The sequence below is a fragment of the Protomyctophum bolini genome (assembly GCF_963924005.1).
Source record: "Protomyctophum bolini genome assembly, chromosome: 10".
Lineage (NCBI taxonomy): Eukaryota > Metazoa > Chordata > Actinopteri > Myctophiformes > Myctophidae > Protomyctophum > Protomyctophum bolini.
The window spans coordinates 28,918,497-28,939,000 of NC_137871.1; the positions used below are offsets into that span (position 1 = coordinate 28,918,497).

The 20,504-nt window shown below is 44.3% G+C and overlaps 1 protein-coding gene across 5 annotated transcripts in view; it reads left to right on the top strand.

The window, feature by feature from the left end:
• Positions 1-20,504, top strand: part of diaph2 (diaphanous-related formin 2) — a 539,224-nt gene that overhangs the window by 453,454 nt on the left and 65,266 nt on the right. For all 5 annotated transcript variants that reach the window (XM_080774225.1, XM_080774228.1, XM_080774227.1 and 2 more), the window contains one exon: positions 522-657. In XM_080774225.1, the coding sequence (XP_080630351.1) occupies positions 522-657 (136 nt within the window). The remainder of the gene's footprint in view (positions 1-521; positions 658-20,504) is intronic.

Below are 20,504 nucleotides of genomic sequence, written 5' to 3' on the forward strand. Positions count from 1 at the left end.
GACAACACTGGTTGACAGCTCCTCCTCATATTTTTCAAAGGAAAACATCAACTCCCATCGCACCATATATATATATATATATATATATATATATATATATATGGCCAGCCTATGTAATAATGCACACTGATCTATTATTGACTGATGTGTTGTTCTGAACCTTGAAAGCAGAAGTGTTGCTGGAAAGATAATATTAATTATATTACCATGTAAGAAAGTATTAAAAATGTACACACCCACACTGACACAGACACACACACACACACACACACACACACACACACACACACACACACACAAAGCAGCCGGCTCCATACAAGACGCGATGCATATAGTTTATTCCAGCAGCTCAGCTTTTAACTATCAAACTCGTGCCCTGAATGTGAAGAAGAAATCTGCTGATGGCTTTGCTTCCGTGCGACCAACCAAACGGTTTTGTGGTGACGTGGTAGGGACTTCCATTGTGATTCTGAGCGTGTGTGTGTGTGTGTGTGTGTGTGTGTGTGCGCGTGTCTCTCCAGGATGCGGTGAAGGAGAACCTCAAGAAGAGGGAAATGGAGGAGAAGATCAAGAGAGCCAAGCTGGCGAAGGAGAAAGCGGAGCGCGAGAAGCAGGAACGGCAGCAGAAGAAGAAGCAGCTGATTGACATGAACAAAGGTACGTCGCCACGGTAACGGAGGGGGGAGGGGGGGGGGGGTGGCAGTGGAGTCATCTCCGTATAGCTGATGTGTGCTGGAATGCTGCACTGCACTTCTCTCCACATGGCAGGGTCCTGCGTGGTGACTCGCAGGACAATAGGCAGATTATCATTGCTGTCGGGGGAAGAAACCTCTTAAATATAGATTTTTCATATCCTTTGTTTTTTTTGGTGGATTAATGATTACTGCACTTTGTCAGTGTTGCACAAAAGCGAAACTATAGCCGGTCTATGATTTGTCCCATGCAGATATGAGGTTGTGGGTTTTTATACGTTGTGAACCAATGAGCTAAACAATAACTACTGTCTGTAACTGTCTGTTCTCCCCACTTCCTGAAAAGTAACGCGCTTTTGGATGTGGTCTCTGTCGGGTATAGAAACCTCATATGTCCAAAACTGTTACTTTTCGGGATTCAAAAATAACAAAAGTAGCAGATTGACGAGCTTGTATATCTGCTACTTTTGCTGCTTTTGTGAGACACTCTAGCATGATGATCGTGTGGGGCGTTAATTTACCAAAACATGGAGATTTCTGCCCCACAGCAACGACATACAAGGATTCCACCCGACAGTGGCGTTCTGCCACTTGTATTATGACGTGCATGTGACTCTTTTATTCTGCCCTCCTCGGGGTAGAGACACCAACCAACCCACACACACACACACACACACACACACACACAGCAACAACAACAACATCCATATCCAGGCATTAGCACCGGTGCGTTTTAGAAATTCTGCTGAGGCAAATGTCGCTGCTGCCGTGCGTGCGTGCAGCGCTGCTGCTGCTGCTGCAGCCACAGGAAGTAGAGCTAAATCAACACAGAGGGACTTCTGTTGAGACCCCCCCTCTCCCTCCCCTCTCCACCGTAATGCAGCCCCCACACAAGGAGATGTAGGTCACATGTAAAGACAGCCATCTGAGGTTGACTGCTTTTGTGGAGCAGTAGTAGCTTGACAGATCATACTGCCATGTCCCCAACAGGACGTTTATTTCTTTCTGCTTCTCTCTCTGACTCTCTCCCCCTTTGTCTTTGTTCACCTGCAATGAACACTCCGAGCGGCATAAACTGAGGTCTCCGTCCTACCTTAAATAATCTCAGGACTGAACATTAATGATATCATAACCGAGCACACCGCTCCACAGGCTGGGAGTACCTGTTGGGCAACATTGATCTGATCTGATTAGCAGTAAAAACGCTAATCTGCTAACCGGAGCTCCTAACATCTCCTAAATCAGTGGAGATGACACGCATTAGCCTACGGACTCCCATTAGAAAATATATGCCAGGGACCCCCATAAGAGAAGATTCTTACGGCTCTAGCAGTGATTCTCAACCAGTTTAATTTCAAGGACCCCCCAGATTTGACCTGAATTAGGCTACGGTCCCCCATTTAATGGCATTTCTATCTCTGGGACCCCAATGTATATTGTCAAATAAAAGTTAATTTAACTCTAATTATTATCTAATTATCATTTATCATCCCCACTTTGGGAACCACTGTCCTAAATATGCGACGGTGGCATTCAAGTGCTGGGTTTTATAGAACGTAAATATACAATATGGCTCAATTTTATATGGCTCAAAATGTGGTAATGCTGCAAGGAATTTAGAAATTTCCGACATGCTTGTTTGATTCTGTCTGAACTGAAGCGTGCGTGGCTGCGTGCGTGCGTGCACCTGTCTGTCTGGCTTTTGTTTTGTTTTTTAAATCATTGGAATAACTGCGTTCTCCTCCAGTGGTGGCAGTAAAAACCCAGTATCGATCAGTGTAAGCTGCAGTTATTCAGACATGACAAATTAGCCGGAGAGAGTCGGACTCGCCGGGCTGTATCCTGTTACATGCAATGACATTGAGAAGGAGCAATCCGAAAGCCTTAAGGGGGTTTCGAGGGGGCAGCCAGTCAGTGTGGTCTTTTTTGTCCACTTCCATGACAAACAGATGAGGATTTCCACAACTCACCAGCTTCTAAATGTCAGGCGGCAGCCGAGGACCTCTCCGTGTCGCTCGCACCACATTGGGAAATGTGACAAGACACTCTTCAGCGCACCACAAACTCTCCAAGATAATTGATGTGTGCAAGTTTTCTCTCTCTCTCTCTCTCTCTCTCTCTCTCTCTCTCTCTCTCTCTCTCTCTCTCTCTCCTGAGCGGTGACCTCTTTGAAAGCTTCACTTTTAATAATCCAGCATGGCTGAGCTGAAGAAGAGCTGCATGTCTCCCCCCCTCTTCCTTCTCTTTCTGGCTAACCAGATGGAGAGAGGGGTGTGTAGAGAAGTAGGTGTTATATTAAATATTTCTGCCAGAGCAGATCTTGATCTTGGTGTGTCTGAATGCCATAATAAGCCTTTCTCACATGAATAAAATATGAGGATGACACGGGAGTGAGGTTGCCTGGAGCCTAGGAGATAGAGGGGGTGGTCCTACACCCGTCCGTCCGTCCGTCCGTCACCTCGCCGGGGCCCGTTCTTCTGCCGCGACTACGATGACCTTGGGAGTTTTTTTTAAGATGTACACTTTCCGAGACGGCTTGAAGGCGACTTTTTTCGCCTTTCCTTAAAAAGGCAGTCCAACTGCGGCGACTGTACCATTCCATCAAACGTTTCTTTTTTTCTTCTTCTTTCTCTGGTGCTCTTGCTTCGGTGCACTCTCTGGGAAATCTAGCGAGAGAGAACAAAAAAAACCAAAAGAAAAAATAAACAGGCTGGTGTGAAAGCTGTTTAACTCTTAAGAAAACGTGGAACCTATGGATGGGAAGCTGAACCTCAGCCAAGCTGCAGGTCATGGCTAGAGATGCTGGGGGTGTATCTCCTGTGTAGCGCTGCCTGCTTCCCTCACAGCTCTTTGTTGGTTGGAACACACCAGCAGTGTGTTTTACTTGAGTAACAGTATCAATACAGCAATGTGGAAATACTGACTGTTACAAATAAAAGTCCGGAATTCTAATTGTACTTGAGCAAGGATCGGCTTGTATTAAAATGTATGAATGTGCCCTATGTATAATGACCTGCTATTTTCAAATGGCCGAAATAATTCATATATTATGTAGTGGAGTAAAATATGTTCCTCTGAGCTGTATTGCGGTAGAAGTAAAACGTATTGAAAATTGTAAATACTGAAGTAAGAAAAAAATAACTCAAAAATTGTACTTAAGTACAGTACTTTAGTACATAGTTACTTCGTACCACTGGTTGGAACACAGTGTGTTTTTCTTGTGTTACATAGCACATCTTCCCTTGGTCTTTGCATTGCCTCTCCATTCTCTCACCTTCCAGTTGACAGCCTTGGGTGAGAGAGAGCCTTGGCTCTCCTCCCTCGTAACCAACTGGGAGCATTGACAGCGCTGCTGAAAGATTCTATATGTACTTCAAGACACACGAGAGAAGTTAGGACTTTTCACATCAATATTTCATGGTTGGCATCAGCCATCCAAAAGGCTGATGAAAATAAGGCAGCAATGCATAACAGTGCAGAGACATTTATTTCATTCTTTTTCACTATTTATTAATCTAATCAAACTATTTCCCCACATTTATTCTGCAAAAAGACGGTGGTTGTGGCTATGGAAAGGCAGAAATCTATCTCTGGTTTATTATTTCTAATCTAAACTAGGTCTTAACACCTAAGCTGCAGAGAATAACAGTATATTGATTAGTGCTGGCCTGAATGTGTTGTGTCAACAAATCCTTTAACACTGGCAGATGGTGCAAACATATGGGCCCTTATATTGTGAGAATTATATCCATTGAAAATATGTTTTATCTTAGATGGATCATACCAGTGTGTTTAAATGCAATTTTTCAGAGGGTATTTTAGTGAAGGTCTCTCTAGGTTTTAAGTAATTTCATAAATTGAGACCTAATCCGCTTCACATGCAAATGATTAACAATGAAATGCATATTTAATGAGTTTAATTCATTTAGCTTTCACCGGGATGGCGATAGGATGGAGGAGGGAGGGAGGGGCTGGACAGTGTGTGTGGGGGGAGTTGGTGGACAAATGCTTTCAGGAAACGGTGGATAAAAAAAGTCCCGCTTCCCAGCCGTTGAAACTTGAGAACGTGCTCCTCCACAAGTTCAGTGACACGTGCTTCTACATCAGCGCCCATGACGGATGTGAGGAGACGAGTGCACTGCTAAATCTGTTTTTCCTTGTGAAGTATTAGAAACACTAATATGGGAAATTGCTTATGAAATCATTAGCCAGTCCCTGCCATTTGTTTTAATTTGCTCTAAGTGGATTTTCCACATTCTCGTGGACTGACCAGATGTTCAACATTCGCTAAATTGCTTTACTCGGCTAGAAAAGTGACGGGTGAACACTGTAGAACAGGCCCCCGGACCCCCAAACTAATCCTTCTGTCTCTATAAAGCAGGGGCTTTTTTTCTTTAATTATTGCGACCCATAATACAATGTCACAAAGAGTGTGTCGAGTAGTGCGTTTCGAATGGACGAGCACGGCATCATGATTGTGACTTTCTCCAAGGCAGTACAACGCCTCCCCCCCCCCTCCCCCTTTGCTATCGCACTCAGCTGGCATCAGCAGGGTCAGTGCCCCTGTCTGGGGCAGAGTGTCTGCCCCCTCACGTCAAACACAGTCAAGTCCGCTAAGCTTTGAACAGGGATGGAAGGCACACAGGCCAATCTGAGAGCTATGTGACTTGGCATTAACCACTTTCAATCTGGTGTCCCTATTTTGGGCATGTAATTGCCAAAAAACTAAGAAAATTAACCAGTTTCAAAACATGGACAGGCGTAGACGTGTGTGCACAAAGTGTGCTCTTCTCAATTGTAATAATAGATGTATGCCGTCAGGTGACCAGGTGAAGTTATTGATCATAGCAATACCAATACTTATAATCACATATGGGCTGCCTGCCCTCTGTACCACAGCATTGTAAATTGTCTGGTTTACTGACTAATCTTAGAACAACTTTCGAATCCATCCAGGAACTTTGATGTAATATCATACTCTTGACTTTTCCATCACTTCCACTTCAACACTTCATGTTTCTGGTCTCAGAACCGGACTGCTTGATCCCAAAACCAACCCAACCGTTTAGCAAAGGCAAACAGCTCAAGCAGGTTGGATTAACACTGACACACGAGGTGGCTCTGCCAGAAGGCTGTTTTCCTGATTCCCTTTTAGCTGCAAGTGATCATTCTTCACCGTGTGAACCCACTCAGCCAGTTCTATTTTTGCGAGAGCTTTGCAGACACAAGCAGAACGCAGGCCTATTGCCTTGCACTGCGAGATTGCATGATGAAGTATTTAGCTGTATATTGCATATTGAAAATATATTTTTAATAATTAATTATAATTATGATTTATTATAAATAATACATTATATAATATATGATTATTGTACATGTTCCCACCTGCATTAGCTCCTACTGTAAAGAGTAGGAGCTGTGGTCATCTGATATAGTAATGATACAGTATATTAGCAACGTAGGTTTTTCAGAAAACAGGATTTAGAAGGTATTTGTAGAATCGGCCTCGGGTCTTACTGGGTCAATAGAAAGTGCAGTTCCAATCATCCTTGTCTTTTCAATGTGACAAGGACCAATACTTTTTCATGCATTGGGTCAGAGTCCGTTTTACTTTCCCTGTTATTACCCATTTCTTTGCCTGTTCAGAGAGGCCTTCTAGAATTAACCTCTATGAGGCTCTAGTAAGAGCGACCATGTCAACAATGACCCACGTATGTCCTCCAAACTTCCATTTACAGTATTCCTCTTCCTTGTCAACCTCTTGCACTCTGTTGGCTGTGAACACAGTACAGACAGAGGGTCAAGCAAGATTTCGGTACTATTCCTGGTTTCTGTTAGCCTAGATACTCATGGATTATAGTTCTCAGTTGTCACGACTGATTTCAGTCATTTGGATTCCATAGAAGTCGGCATGTCTTCTTTGGAAGAATGTCGCACACTGAAAATAGCAGATCTACAAGCTCCGTTTTTAGTTATTGTAAGATGAAAGCGTATTTTATTAATTGGTCAAGCTAGCAATAGAATGCATGTTCAGAAGCATCTTGCATGAGACATGAATGGTCTCGGATATTTCATAAAAGCAAAGGTCAAAGCCACAATCTGTGATTTCTTCAACTGATCGGCTGTATAAAACAGGTTTTGTAATGTTAATAACACCTAAACATCCTCATCTTACATGTCGTAGAAATTGTTTTTTAGGAAACCGAGCACTAGTTACAAATCACAGATTGGGACAAATTGGCAGTGATGAGATTTTATTTAGCTTTTTGCCATGGGTGCTCCTTTCCTAATCCCTTGCTTTACCTGCTTATCCCTTTAAAATGTTGTATTATTAGTATACGTACATTTTTGTTACTCGTAGCTATATCTACTTTATGCCTCTGTCATGTGTTTTTCAAAACTGCTGTATTGCCATAAACAACTGAATTCCCCTGCGGGATCAATAAAGCTCTATCTATAAAAAAGCATACATTCCATTTCACAACTAGATAAAGTGTGAGTGACAATTGTGTTGTGTCAGTAACGTGTGGTGACTTGTGGTAACGTGTGGTGAAAAATATTGTTCAATGCAAAATACTATGTTCAAGTTCAGGAGACTTCGGAAAAAAAAGCAATTCTCCTGAATGCTGCCTTCCGGCATGGCATGGAAGGAAAGGAGTGGCATTTGCATTTCTTTCACCATAGTAAATGTTGCATTTGTGGTCTGGAGAGGGCAGTTATTTTACAGACGGGTAAAAGGGCAGTGGCTGAAGCCTCCTTTCATGTCTATGTGTGCACGTCCCTGCTACTGCCGTTAAAAACACACAATGGGTGCGTTTCCTGAGCCTCTGACGGACGCTTTCTATGTGTCAGCCGCTTTAAGTCAAAGAAACACTGCAGGCCGTGCGGCTGCATCTCCCACTGCACTCGTCCTTCTGACTGTGTTTGTGTTTTGCGCTGTTGTTCACACAAGTTACAACAGTACAGTCAGCCTCAGCGTTCAGCGGCGACACGCTAACGGAGAACGGCTGCCGTTCTTAAATGCAGATTGTGCAAATGCAAGTGCATGTTGGCATGACATGCTAGGGGGAGTAGTGAGACGTCGGCGTGCGCAAATGGCTGGCTGTGGAGCTCTCTGGCTGGCAGAACCCTGTCAAGAGTGGCAGGGCTAGGAGAGGATGATTGATGGCTAGTGGGCGACAGTGACAGCCATCCGCCGGGCCGGTGTGTGTATACCTGCACCACGGCCCCATGCCGGATAGGTGATTATGGAGAAGGGCTGACAGGCGGGCTGTACGCACGGTGGAAAGGTCGTCTCGAACTTTTTCTCTGTGTCCCCACAGTGCCGCAGACACTGGGGAACAATATCAGCAGGGGGAGAGATGTACTGTATTATTGTAGAGCCGGAGATTAAATAAAAATGGTCAGAGATACTGAATCTTCTGTGACTTCTGAAAAGAAGCCTGCGTTTTAGGAAGGTAAAGTTGAACTCCATGTGTGATACGGAACGTGACGAGCAAGTACAGACTTTTATACATTTGAGCAGTTGTGAAATGGGACATTCTGCATAATGAGTGCTTTAAGTACATTTTGATACCAATACTGTACTTTTACGTGTAACAGAGTATTTCTACATTGTAGTATTGATACTTTTACTTAAGTAAAAACAAATGCGAGTGCTTTTTTCACCACTGTCGATGGCAGAAGAGTAAAAAGAAGGATCACTCAAATTTGCATATGGATGCTCCCCGTCACTTGAGAACTTTTATTTACACCTGCCTGACGAGAAAATGCATAAATTAGCTTCTTTTTTTTTTACTATGTATTTCATTCCAAAGCCGGAGGGATTCTGGGGGTTCAGGAAGAAGCACAAGGCATACTGTATGCGCTGACATTCGTGAGTGTGTCAGCCCGGGCCAGGACGGCGTTGTTGTGGATTTCTGTCTCATTACCTTGAAAAGACAGAAACAAGGGCACCCAGCTTTATCTGCTGTAGTACATCAATTCTAATAAATAACGGGCATATTAGATTGTGCTCTATCTCCTCTCGGAATCTGAATCAGCCTCAAGGCGCGATGGCACACAGAGAATTATGACTGACTACATCTCAGCTCTCAGACCTCTGATGATTGTGAGCAATATGGAGAGGGGGGGGGGGGGGGGGAGCGGGGTGGTGGTGGCGGAGAGCGCATCTTTGCCAAACAATTCACATGCGAGTATTAAATCCATCCGATTTACTGTGAAATTACTTTTGGTTAGTGAAGGTGATACAATAAGCTAGTCCATTATCTTCCCAGATTACACCATTTCCAATACATTTTCATAAATAAACGTCAGCACTATCTGCAACAGAAAAAGAAGAAGAAGAAGAATCCGCCTATATTGGAAGCCTTTGATTATTCTATGATAAATATTTCATTGGCAATTAAAGATAACCCCAGGGAATAGTTTCCCCACACTTTTTCCCCATCATCGTCTTTGCATAATGTATCAAATTGTCACATAAGGTTTCTTATTTAGTGGCGACCCGTTTTGTATCGAGAGAGAGAGAGACAAAGGAGCCCTAATTAGAGTGCAACTTAAAGCCCTAATCACTTTGAGCCTGTTTAACTTAAATTGGTATCTCCCTAAGGTCACAGTGGAAGACGCATCAGAGATTACATCTGTACAGTTCTCTCTCTCTCTATCTCTCTCTCTCTCTCTCTCTCTCACACACACACACACACACACACACACACACGCCCCTGCGCGCAGCCTACGTACGTGTTCTCTTTCCTTTCCCCTCTCTCTTTGGTAAATGTTGTGCTCCCCTCATTGAACTCAGCAGAAGCTGTGCGCGGTGCTCATTAATTTGTGGTGGTCCAAGCCTCTGATCATTTCCTCTCTCCTAGATCTGGACCTCGCCAGTCACTTTGCACAGTCAATCAAACATAATTACTCCAGCTACAAAGAGCCATCAAATCTCATTGTCAAATGCACTTAGTCCGCTCCCCAGACGCTGCAGCGGCGGCCCGCCCACCCACACCGGCACGAGTGAGATCCGCGCTCCCGCAGTTTTCAGAGATGCTATCTCAATCCCGGGAAGCGGATTCTTTTTTGCCGTTTTGCTCGTCAAATGTATACGCAGCGGCGAGAGAGAAGGAGGCATGAGAGAGAGACGTCAGCCTGTCTGTGGGGGGGCTGAGGGGGTATCACTCAAAGCCTTTGTGACAATCCTCCTCCCACACGCTCATCGTGCGTTCCCACCGAGCAGTGGCAGTGTGCGCTATATGAGCTGTCAACAGAGGTGTAAAGTAACTAAGTACATTTACTCAAGTACTGTACTTACAATAAGTACGAATTTGAGGCATTTGTACTTCCCTTGAGTATTTCCAGTTTCCAGTAAACCTTTACTTCTACTCCACTACATCTCAGAGGCAGATATTGTACTTTTACTCCACTACATATATTTGAAATCTATAGTTACTAGAGTACTTTTAGTACTTTAAGTACAGTAAATAGAGTATTTCTATATTGCAGTATTGATACTTATATTATTATACTTATAATATTGAAACCTTTGAGTACATTTTCCACCACTGCTCTCAACCCCACCCTGATGGCAGCCAGAGAACCCCCCACCACCACCAACCCAACACACACACACACACACACACACACACACACACACACACACAGTGGTGGAAAAAGTACACGAATGTTGTACTTGAAGTAAGTAAAAGTACCAATACTGTAATGTAGAAATTATACGTTACTAGCCCTTACCCGTTGTGAGATATTTCCCCCCCCCCCCCCTTGTGACCGCGGGGGGTACTGCGCCCTGGGTGCGTTTTTAATTCACTAATAAATTCATTATTAATCATTAATGTGTCAAATCAAAAAAAGGGCTTCGTTAAGACCTCCATATTCATATGGTCAATGCCTGGGAGTGATTGGTACAGGCAATGAGGAGATATGGCGGTGTTTCTGACAGACAGACAGACAGACAGACAGACAGACAGACAGACAGACAGACAGACATTGTTAGAATTATAGTATGATAAGTAAAAGTCCAGAATTAAACATTTACTTGAGTAAAAGTACTGGCAGTATTGTATTGGCTTCAAAATGTACTTAAATTACTCATTATGCAGAATGTCCTGTTTTATTTATTTATTTATTTATTTATAAATGGCTGTGAGCTTCATGCAGATCGGCTATTTTCAAATGGTTGAAATGTGTATAGGGCTGAAGTTTTCAAATAATTATAGAGTAAAAGTACAATATTTGCCTCTGAAATATTAATATAGAGAAGTAAAAGTATTGAACTTTTGAAATACTGTGAGAAAGCCTTCATCCAATCAGGAGAGGAGGCCTTCCTCCAATCAGGATCGTGCAGGGCGGGACTTGGTGTGCATACTGTTGGCCTGTTACCGGTGCAGACTGGGGTTTTTTTCTTCCATGCTCCTAAAAAAAAAGTATGCACATTTATAATTATTATTAAAATAATAATAATAAATTAATAATTCACATTTGGGGGATATCTTTCACAATAATAGATGTAATGTTCTAGACATTCTAATGATCCCAAAAAATAAATACAGTACAGTATTTGAGTACATGTACTTTACACCACTGCGCCACGCACACATGCACGCACACACACTACACACACACACACACACACACACACGCACGCACACACGTACGCACACCCTGCCCTGCTTGGCTACGTGACACACGTGACCCGCATGTGGTCCTTTGAAAAGTGTGTCAGCCCAACATCTGTCAGTGCCGGGCTGGAGCTCTCCCTGGCGAGTCAGTGGTGTTACTGGGCAAACAAGCCAGCGCTGCAGCAGCGGTTGGATGCTGATTGCAATATGGTTCAGAACGAAGAGCATGGGGGGCCCTGCAGAGGGTAGAAGCAGCCCTAAACGATGGGGGGGGGTGTGTGTGTGTGTGTGTGGGGGAGTTGTGTGTGTGTGTGTGTGTGTGGGGGGGGGGGGGCTTCTATTGTAAGCGCCTTACAACCTCCCCTCTTCTCCATTTCCAGCATCCCCCCCCCCATCCCTGTCGTTTCTCACTTGGGGGCCTGGCAGCATCCATCCAGATGGACGGTTTATTTTTGGTTTGGTTTGTTTACTTATTAATGCATCATCCAGCTATTCGGGGGCGTCGCGGGGAGCTCATCGCTGCCGCCACGCGGAATGCAAATTGCCACGGCGGCTAATCCACTTTCATCTCCGCCTCGCAGACGTCCGACGTCTCTCTCCCCGCTCTTCCCCCTCTCAGTCTCCCGTGGACTCGCGCCATCATCGCTCTTCTTGCTTTCAGCTCGCGGGGACTTTCTGCCATGCCAGAGACAACACACCTTCACACAACAACCCCCCACACAAAGCCCTCTACTCCTTGTTCAGGAACCACTATCTCCCTCTCTCTCTCTCTCTCTCTCTCTCTCTCTATACCATCACTTGACCCCTCCAGCCCCTCCACCCCAACCCCCCACCCCCCCTCGGCGCCATACTGGGTCTCATGGAAAGACGAGAGGAGTGGTTGCACGGCCATTCTCCCTGGAATGGGGGGATGTGGGAGCTTGCCTAATTACATTAAGGAGGACATGAGTGGGTTTGCACATCAAGCTGTTACAGTAAAACAGTCCCAAACAATCGACAGGGAGATCCATCTTTTTTATTAGGCGTTATTAGAGGCCTCGTGCCTTTTCCCCTCTCCCTTATCCACATTGATGTTGGCCGTTAGCTTGTCTTATTTTATTAGCGGGCTGGACAGCTCTGCTGCTGGTGCCTCTAGTTTACTCTTCTCCTTCGTTCGTCGTCATTTTGTCTTATTCCTCCTCATCCATTGCAGCTATAGGTCCAGTCTTATGCAACATTTCTCAACTGACACTGTGGACTGATAGTCCTAATGGTGGCACTGCGGTCTAAAGTTTAACCTCTTAATTTACTTTGTCGTACAATGAATAGTGAAAATAGCCAGTCTACAACCTCACAACCCGTGACGGTTTGTGAGACTGGTTTTTATTTTTTCGTCTCCAAAAATAGGGAGACCATGGTTGAAATAATAAATCAGTCATACAGTACTGCTTCTGCACCAATTTGCAACTTTAGAACTGTAAAACTAATTAAAGCGATTTCCTCACTCATTTTCATCAATTTGCAATTTGCCACCAAACCTGCTACACTGCATCTTCAGATCCAGACAGATTTTTATAATTATCTAATGTTTTGCCCACAGTGCATCAAAATGTGTTACTATAAACAACCACTGCAAGTTCATGAAGATAAATGGCAGCATTTTTATGTCATGGTAGTTATAGTGTGGCACATTTCAGAATTGTAGGCCTATCTCAAAAACTGAATTTGTATGATGTTGTTTGCTCTATCCCATATAAGTGTAATAAATGTATTGTACTTTTCAGTAGTGGTTCTCAAAATGAGTTAATAGCACAGGCAGACTCTTCACATATTACAGCATGTCTGAAATAAGTGTCAGAGCTGAAATCGACATGTAAATATGAAATAAATGCTTAAAAATGTAGCTAGGTGTAATGTTAGAGACCACAGAAGTGAACCTTTTCCTATATTGACATTGGGACACAAGGGTGTCCCAATGTCAATATAGGAAAATATTTTCAAAACATGCCAAAAGTATAGTGTCATCTACTAACTATACTAAAGTGTTCAAATCATTGTAGTGGAGTAAAAGTACAATATTTGCCTCTGAGATGTACTGGAGTAGAAGTAAAAGTACAGAAAATTGGAAATACTCCAGTAAAGTAAAAGAAAATAGAAATTGTACTTGGGTAGGCTACAGTACTTGAGTACATGTACTAGTTACTTTACACCACTGGAAAAGGTCACAGTGGTCTCTCAATCCTCTCCCCTCTCTCTCTTTCTCTCATTGTCTCTCTCTTAGTTTATCTCTCGTGCGCACACACCACGCGCGCGCACACACACACACACACACACACACACACACACACACACACACACACACACACACACACACATTTGAATTATTTTATTTGGATCTGCACAAGAGGCGTAAAACAATACCCAAACACTGATCAGAATTAGGTTATACATTATATGGTCCAACCAGATATAGCTGCTGCACATGCTTAACACACAGAGGGAAAAGAAGAGAAAAAAAATATATATAGCACATTGTTGACATACTATTATTTGACACTACTAGACAGGATGTTTTTTTTTTTTTTTTTTAAAGCCACCTAGGGATAAATGAACACACACACACACACACACACACACACACACACACACACACACACACACACACTCTGTGGCCTGTCTGGAGAGTTTCTCAGGTCACTGTGTCAGGGAGAATGGGGGGCATATCTAACAGGTGCACGATGGCTATACTGTCCTCTGGGGCATGTGTGTGTTTTCTGTGTGATGCTTTCTCCATGGCAGCAATGCTCCCTGTCTGTCCAGAGCCTCAGGGGGGGGTCTAGATGCTCCCTGTCTGTCCAGAGCCTCAGGGGGGGGTCTAGATGCTCCCTGTCTGTCCAGAGCCTCAGGGGGGGGTCTAGATGCCAGGGAGAGTAGACCGCTCACAACAAGGCACAGGGCGGACAGACACAGTGAATAACGCCAGTGCAGTGGTGTAACGTACACCTCCTTAAGTACTGTACTAATAAGTACCATTTTGAGGTATACTTTTACTTCTACTCCACTACATCTCAGAGGCAAATATTGTACTTTTACTCCACTACATTTATTTGAAAACTGTAGTTACTTTTTATAGATTTTGATTGTTATGACAAAACCAAAGCCTATATGTACAGTATAGGCTATGTATGAAAACTGAAATGAGACATTCGGCATAATGACTACTATCAAACTATCAAACCCTGTACACTCAAGACACGCTCCATATATGGCCAGTACAGAATTCATTCCATGTGTTGATCTGACCCCCCATGCCAAAGCGCCAGCAGTCTGCTGTCACCCTTTAGGGCGAGGTCGCTTCTCGGCGTCTCGCCCTCAGGGCGTCTTACTGGTTTTGGTATTTTAAGTACATTTTGATGCCAATACTTTTGTACTTATACTCAAGTAGGCTACAGTTTGAATTCCGGACTTTTACTTGTAACAGAGTATTTCTACATTGCAGTATTGACACTTTTACTTAAACCTTTTTTTACCTACCTACTTTTACCACCACTGCGCCCGTGTAGTCTAATTATGTGAGCCTGAATTCAGGTGTGAAAGTACCAGAGAGCCAGGTGTAATTGAAGCCAGGGAGGAAATGAGAGAAAGGGGAAGGGAATTACAGCTTAGGCAGTTGACAGTGAAAAATGGGTTACAAAAATAATAAAGCTTTCTTAGTTTCTTTATATACTGTAGCACCTTTCAATTGAGCGTTCCAAAGTGCTTCACAGATAATCCAAAACACAACACAGCAAAAAACATTATGCAGCAAATGTAGTAGAACACAATAGGTTAAAATGTACGCAGCAAATGCAGTAGAACACAATAGGTTAAAACATTTGGGAAATAAAAGGCCGCTTTATAAAAGTGAGTTTTCAGGAGGGCTTCTAATCGGGGCACAGACTCTGCGAGCCTGATCTCCAGGGGGAGGACATTCCAGATAGTCGGAGCTCTGAAGGCGAAGGCCCAAACACCTTTTTTCTTTATTTATTTTTTCGGGAAGATGGTCTAAGAGGCCTTTTGTCTGAGGACCTCAAATTGCGCTTTGGTAGATTAAGATCGAGTAAGTCAGAGATAGAGGGTGAGGCCAGACCAGAGATGGCCTTAAAATGGAAGCATGACCAGAAGCATTTGAAAATGACCGGAAGCATTTTGAAAACGACCAGAAGCATTGAAAATTGGGGGAGGCCAGTCTGGCCATTTGAGACCTTGGAAGGGAATGGAATGTTGGAGCGAGAGCTATTGCCTGTCCACCTGGCCATAGCGTGGTCTCTTCCCCCATTCCTCCCAACCCACCTCTCTCCCACCATGCCAGCCTTTGTTTCACGGCTAATGCTCCAGGTTAATTGCACAGGTGACTTTCTGTGGGGGAACAGATGGGCTCAAATGTGTTCAAAAACAATCCACAGCAGCAGGAACTTGTTGTTCGAGAAAACAAACACACACACACACACACGAACACACACACACACACACACACACACACACACACACACACACACACACATACTCACACAGAGACACACAGACACATTATTTTCTCTCCACTGCCGCGGTCATGGCGGGTGTTGGGTGGGGTGGGGGGGAGGGTAATCTCGAGCACAGCTCCTCCCCTCAAAGTGGTTTCAACTCATCAAGCCCAGGGCCTGGAAGCTCTCATTAGATCTCATTACGGTCGCAAATTAGAGTCGGGAATCGTCCACTGGAAGGCGAGCAAGCGGCATATAATAGACATCTCTTCAATATCCACTTTCTCTCTGGTTAAACAGTTAAACACTGTTTCGGTTGTAGGAAGGGCTCGCCTCGCTTCTGTGCAATTAGAAAAGAACGTGTGGCTGCAGCAACATCTGAAGATGCCACATTATATGACCGTCATGCAATGGCTGTCATATTAGTTTTGTATGCTTGCATGCTTTTACCAAAGATGGTGTGCTGTTTTCAAATGTCACAGTTAACCACGTAAGCAGTGGTAGAGAAAGTACTTTGTTTACTTAAGTAAATGTATCAATACGAGCCGCCCATCTCATTATGTATCTCCTATGGTGTGACGAGCCGCCCTTCTCATTATGTATCGGACGCACGTACTGTCCTCGGCGGGCGGCGCGTGCCACGGACACACATCAGACACCAGCCTTGAGAATTCTGAGCATTTCTTTGTCTCTCGTTTCCCCCCAAGTATCCTACGAGGGCCTAGCAGCATGTGAGCCATCAGAAATTGAGTTCTCAATCGATCCGGTGTGTTTTCTCTCCGGTGGACAACACGGAGGAGATGACAGATAGCAAATTGAATTTATGAACAGGCTCTGTTGACACTGCTGCATAATTATAGGGATGCCAGGCCTTCGGTGTTTAAAGAGGGAGCGTGGCGGTGCATCTAGATGGAAATGAGGACCTCTCTCTGCTTCGGGCAGAACCTCCGTGGAACTGCTGTTATGTGACAGTCACATCTTCAGGAATATGAAACACTAAGGCTTAGTTGTCTCCACCAGGCCGAAGGCATGCATGGAGAGAGAGTATGTTTTGCACTCTGTCCGTGTGTGTGAGTCCGTGAGACTGTGTGTCCGTCCGTCTGTCCGTAACGGGTCGGTTAATCTCCGACCCGTTAACTTGGTCGATGCCAAATTTTGCACACACACTCACTGGATGCCAACGATGAACCTCTGCCCCACATTTTCCAGAACGGCCTGTTATAGCGCCACCAGGAGGCAGACTATGGAACAACACATTTTCCTCCAGATTCTGTCCAAAATTCACACAAATCGTTACACACCATCTCTATGGTCATGTGTTCAAGGTGGATCTGTCCAATATTTCATATTCCATCCTAATTGGCTAACATTGGCTTTCAAAGTTTGCAGGATTGGCCCGAATCCTCCCAACACCTCTCACTGATCCTGTCTTGAGTGGCCATGAGCACAGGTCACACTGTTTACACTGGTTGGGACACACACACACACACACACACACACACACACATGTCACACACACGTCACACACACCTCTCTCTCTCTCTCTCTCTCTCTCTCTCTCTCTCTCACACACACACTCGCACACACACACACACACACACACACACACACACACACACACACACACACACTACAAGGCTATAAATTCACTGGTCCTGTCATTGCTAGACTTCTGCAGGTTGGCATTAGTCATGGAGAGCCGGTACCTTTATAAATACATAATGCACATGTATCAATAACAAGGTATGCAGCCCTGCGGTGCAGCTTGTGTCCGTCTGCTTGCACACACACACACACACACACACGCACACGCACACGCACACGCACACACGTACACACAAAGAACACACAAAGAACACACACACACACCAACTTGCTTGCATACTGCAGTGTATGTTGTGGAAATAATTAAATGTCAGTGGGCTTAGGTCGTCAAGTATCTGGGAGGGAGCTTTATGACCTGGTGTCTCTGCTTGCTCCGCTAGTCAGTCTTTCTCTCTCTCTCTCTCTCTCTCTCTCTCTCTCTCTCTCTCTCTCTCTCAATGACCTACTCCTCCACATGCACCAACCTCAGGCTCACTAGGCCCTCTTCACTGCCTTTATTCCCTCCCTTTATCTGCCTCCATCCCTCCCTCCCTATCGCTCTCTCTCTCTCTCTCTCTCTCTCTCTCTCTCTCTCTCGCTTCCTCTCTCAAACCACCCTTATACTGCTTTCTTCCCCAGGAGTGACATTTATCTGTACCCCCCCCCCCCCTCTCCTCTCATGTCCTCTGCTCTCCTCTCTTCTCATCTTGTCTCGTCTCAACTCGTCTCATCTCCTCTCCTCATCTCGCCTCTCATCTCCCCTCCTTTCCTTTCCTTTCCTCTCCTCCTCCTCTCCTCTCCTCTATCTCTTGGTGCTGTTGGCTAGTGGCCCCTCTCTACTATCACATATGTTTGTTTATTTTAGGTAGAAAAGAAGCTAATCTGATGTGTGTGAGGATTTTCGTTTGTTTCCCCCTGTGCCAGTCCTGCTGAGAGCGCATCCCCTTGTTATCCCTCCCTAATTAGAAAATGTAATAGTGGCGGTGTAAATATATTAGAGAGTGAGCCAGATCCCCCTAGGGCTCACTGTTACACTTGGCACAGCCTCTGGGTTCAGGTATACCAGCTGATCGCCAGCAACAAGGTGGCAGGAGAGATGAGAGATGAGGGGATTGAAGGGATGAAAGGGGAGATATAAAACAAATGTGCGCCTCTCTCTCTCTCTCTCTCTCTCTCTCTCTCTCTCTCTCTCTGAGCTTGTAGATCTGCTATTGTTGCTGAATGTTCGCCCCATTTTCACTGAACGTTCACTTAATCCCATCAAGCAAGACCTGAGGTCATTTCTACTAGTTCTCACACTTTGTCCACACTTTCACGATTTTTCCAATATGTTCAATAATAGCAGCTGTACAAACTCGCAGCCCAGCACAAAGTGGACACGCTGTGAGTTTGTATATCTGCTATATTTTTGAATAGCCAACGGAAAAATCACACGGATGCTTTCCCAGCTTTAATGAGTTATGGCTTGGGACACTAAGGTTCATGTGGATAAAGGCTTAGCTGTTTTAACAAAAATAATATCCTAAAAGTGAAAAAGAAAACGCACTATAGCCATGTTCCGCTCACTTTAATAAGATCATTAAAGGACCCAAGGGCTGTCTGTGGAGGTGCCCGCGCCAAGGTGTTTCATCACTGGAGGGTTTGTCAATGTCTCGGGTCTTAGCCCATCTTAACCCATTTAGAAGGCAATTTCCTGTGAGCGCGGGGGATCTTGCCTCTTGAGGAAGATCTCAGGGCGTAAAAGGTTAGCTTTTCTGTAATTCCCCGGCACACAATCCAACACTCCTCCTAATGAGAAGCGGATGAATATTTGCCCTAGGTTTAACAGCTCAAAAATAAGGCAACGGTGAACTGCAGGAATGAGAAAACTCCTTCTGAAGTGGTACATTTTTTGGTAATGAGGAAAGGTTGCCGGAAGCGTTAAAGGTGTACTGTAAGTACACGCAAATGATCTTAACTCTGTAGATTTAAAAAATAAATTAAATCACATGGGAAAGCTGTGGAGACATTCATGACATCACGTCTATGAGTCTAGACAGAGCACTGTTTCCCAAACAGTGGGCCATTTTCTTCTTTAAAAAAAGAAGAAAATAAATCTAAATATGTTCTTTCAAATACTTACTTATACTATACTATTTAATCTACAAAATTCCATGAATGAAAAAGAATTAAGAAGTATAGTGAAAATTGCCAAAGTGAAATAAGCTTGTAGATCTGCTGTTTGCTGGTCCCAAACATTTAATTTCTATTTTGGGTCTGGGGTTAAAAAGTTTATGAATCACTAGTCTAGACTAGAGGATATTTTATGAATCTATGATGTATGACTCCAACTTTGGGCAGTGTTTCAGCCCGGCCAGAGCCCCATTGAATTACATTATGAAGTTAAGTTAAATATTTAAAAAAGTATAAAACATATCATTTAGTGAAAAGACATTCTGTGGCCGACTGGCAGATGTGCACTAGAAATAATATGATTCCAATCGGTCCAGCAGTTTGCGAGACTATAGCCGCAGACAGATAGACACACAGACAGACTGACCCTCTTATAGACGGCTAGACTCCTGCAGAGCAACGGCATAAAAAAAGTACATCCGTTCACCCCCCCTCTGTGCATTAGACATACTGTAGGATTTGTAGTCTAACAGTTAGATGCTAAAAGGCCCACAGGCTTGAAGCCTTGCTGCTGCAGATTGCCTCGGTGCGGAGCAGAGGTCTGGCCTGCTTGAGTCGCTTCTAGGGCCCGATAGGACATAGTTAATGGAGCACTGGCAGGTGACTGGGGAGTATGTTTCCCCTTTTAGTCATCTTGCTTCTTTGTGTCTGCAATCCTCCCCTGAACCCCAGTCTAAGGAAGGCTCCTCTAGTCCTGGTCATTACAGATGATGAATTGTGCTACAGTTAGGCTAGAAGTAGGACAAATTGATCAAAGTGTCAGGTGCCCCCTGTGATGTCTAGGTCTCCGAGAAGAAAGCGGTGAGGAAGGAGCTTGTCACAAAGTTTCCCGTGCCAAGGTGGCTGCAGAATGAATGTTTACCTGCCACTTATGCCGCTCTGCTTTGTGTCAGACGTAAAATATGTCCTTGTTAGCCTACATAACGAGAAGGAGAGGGCTA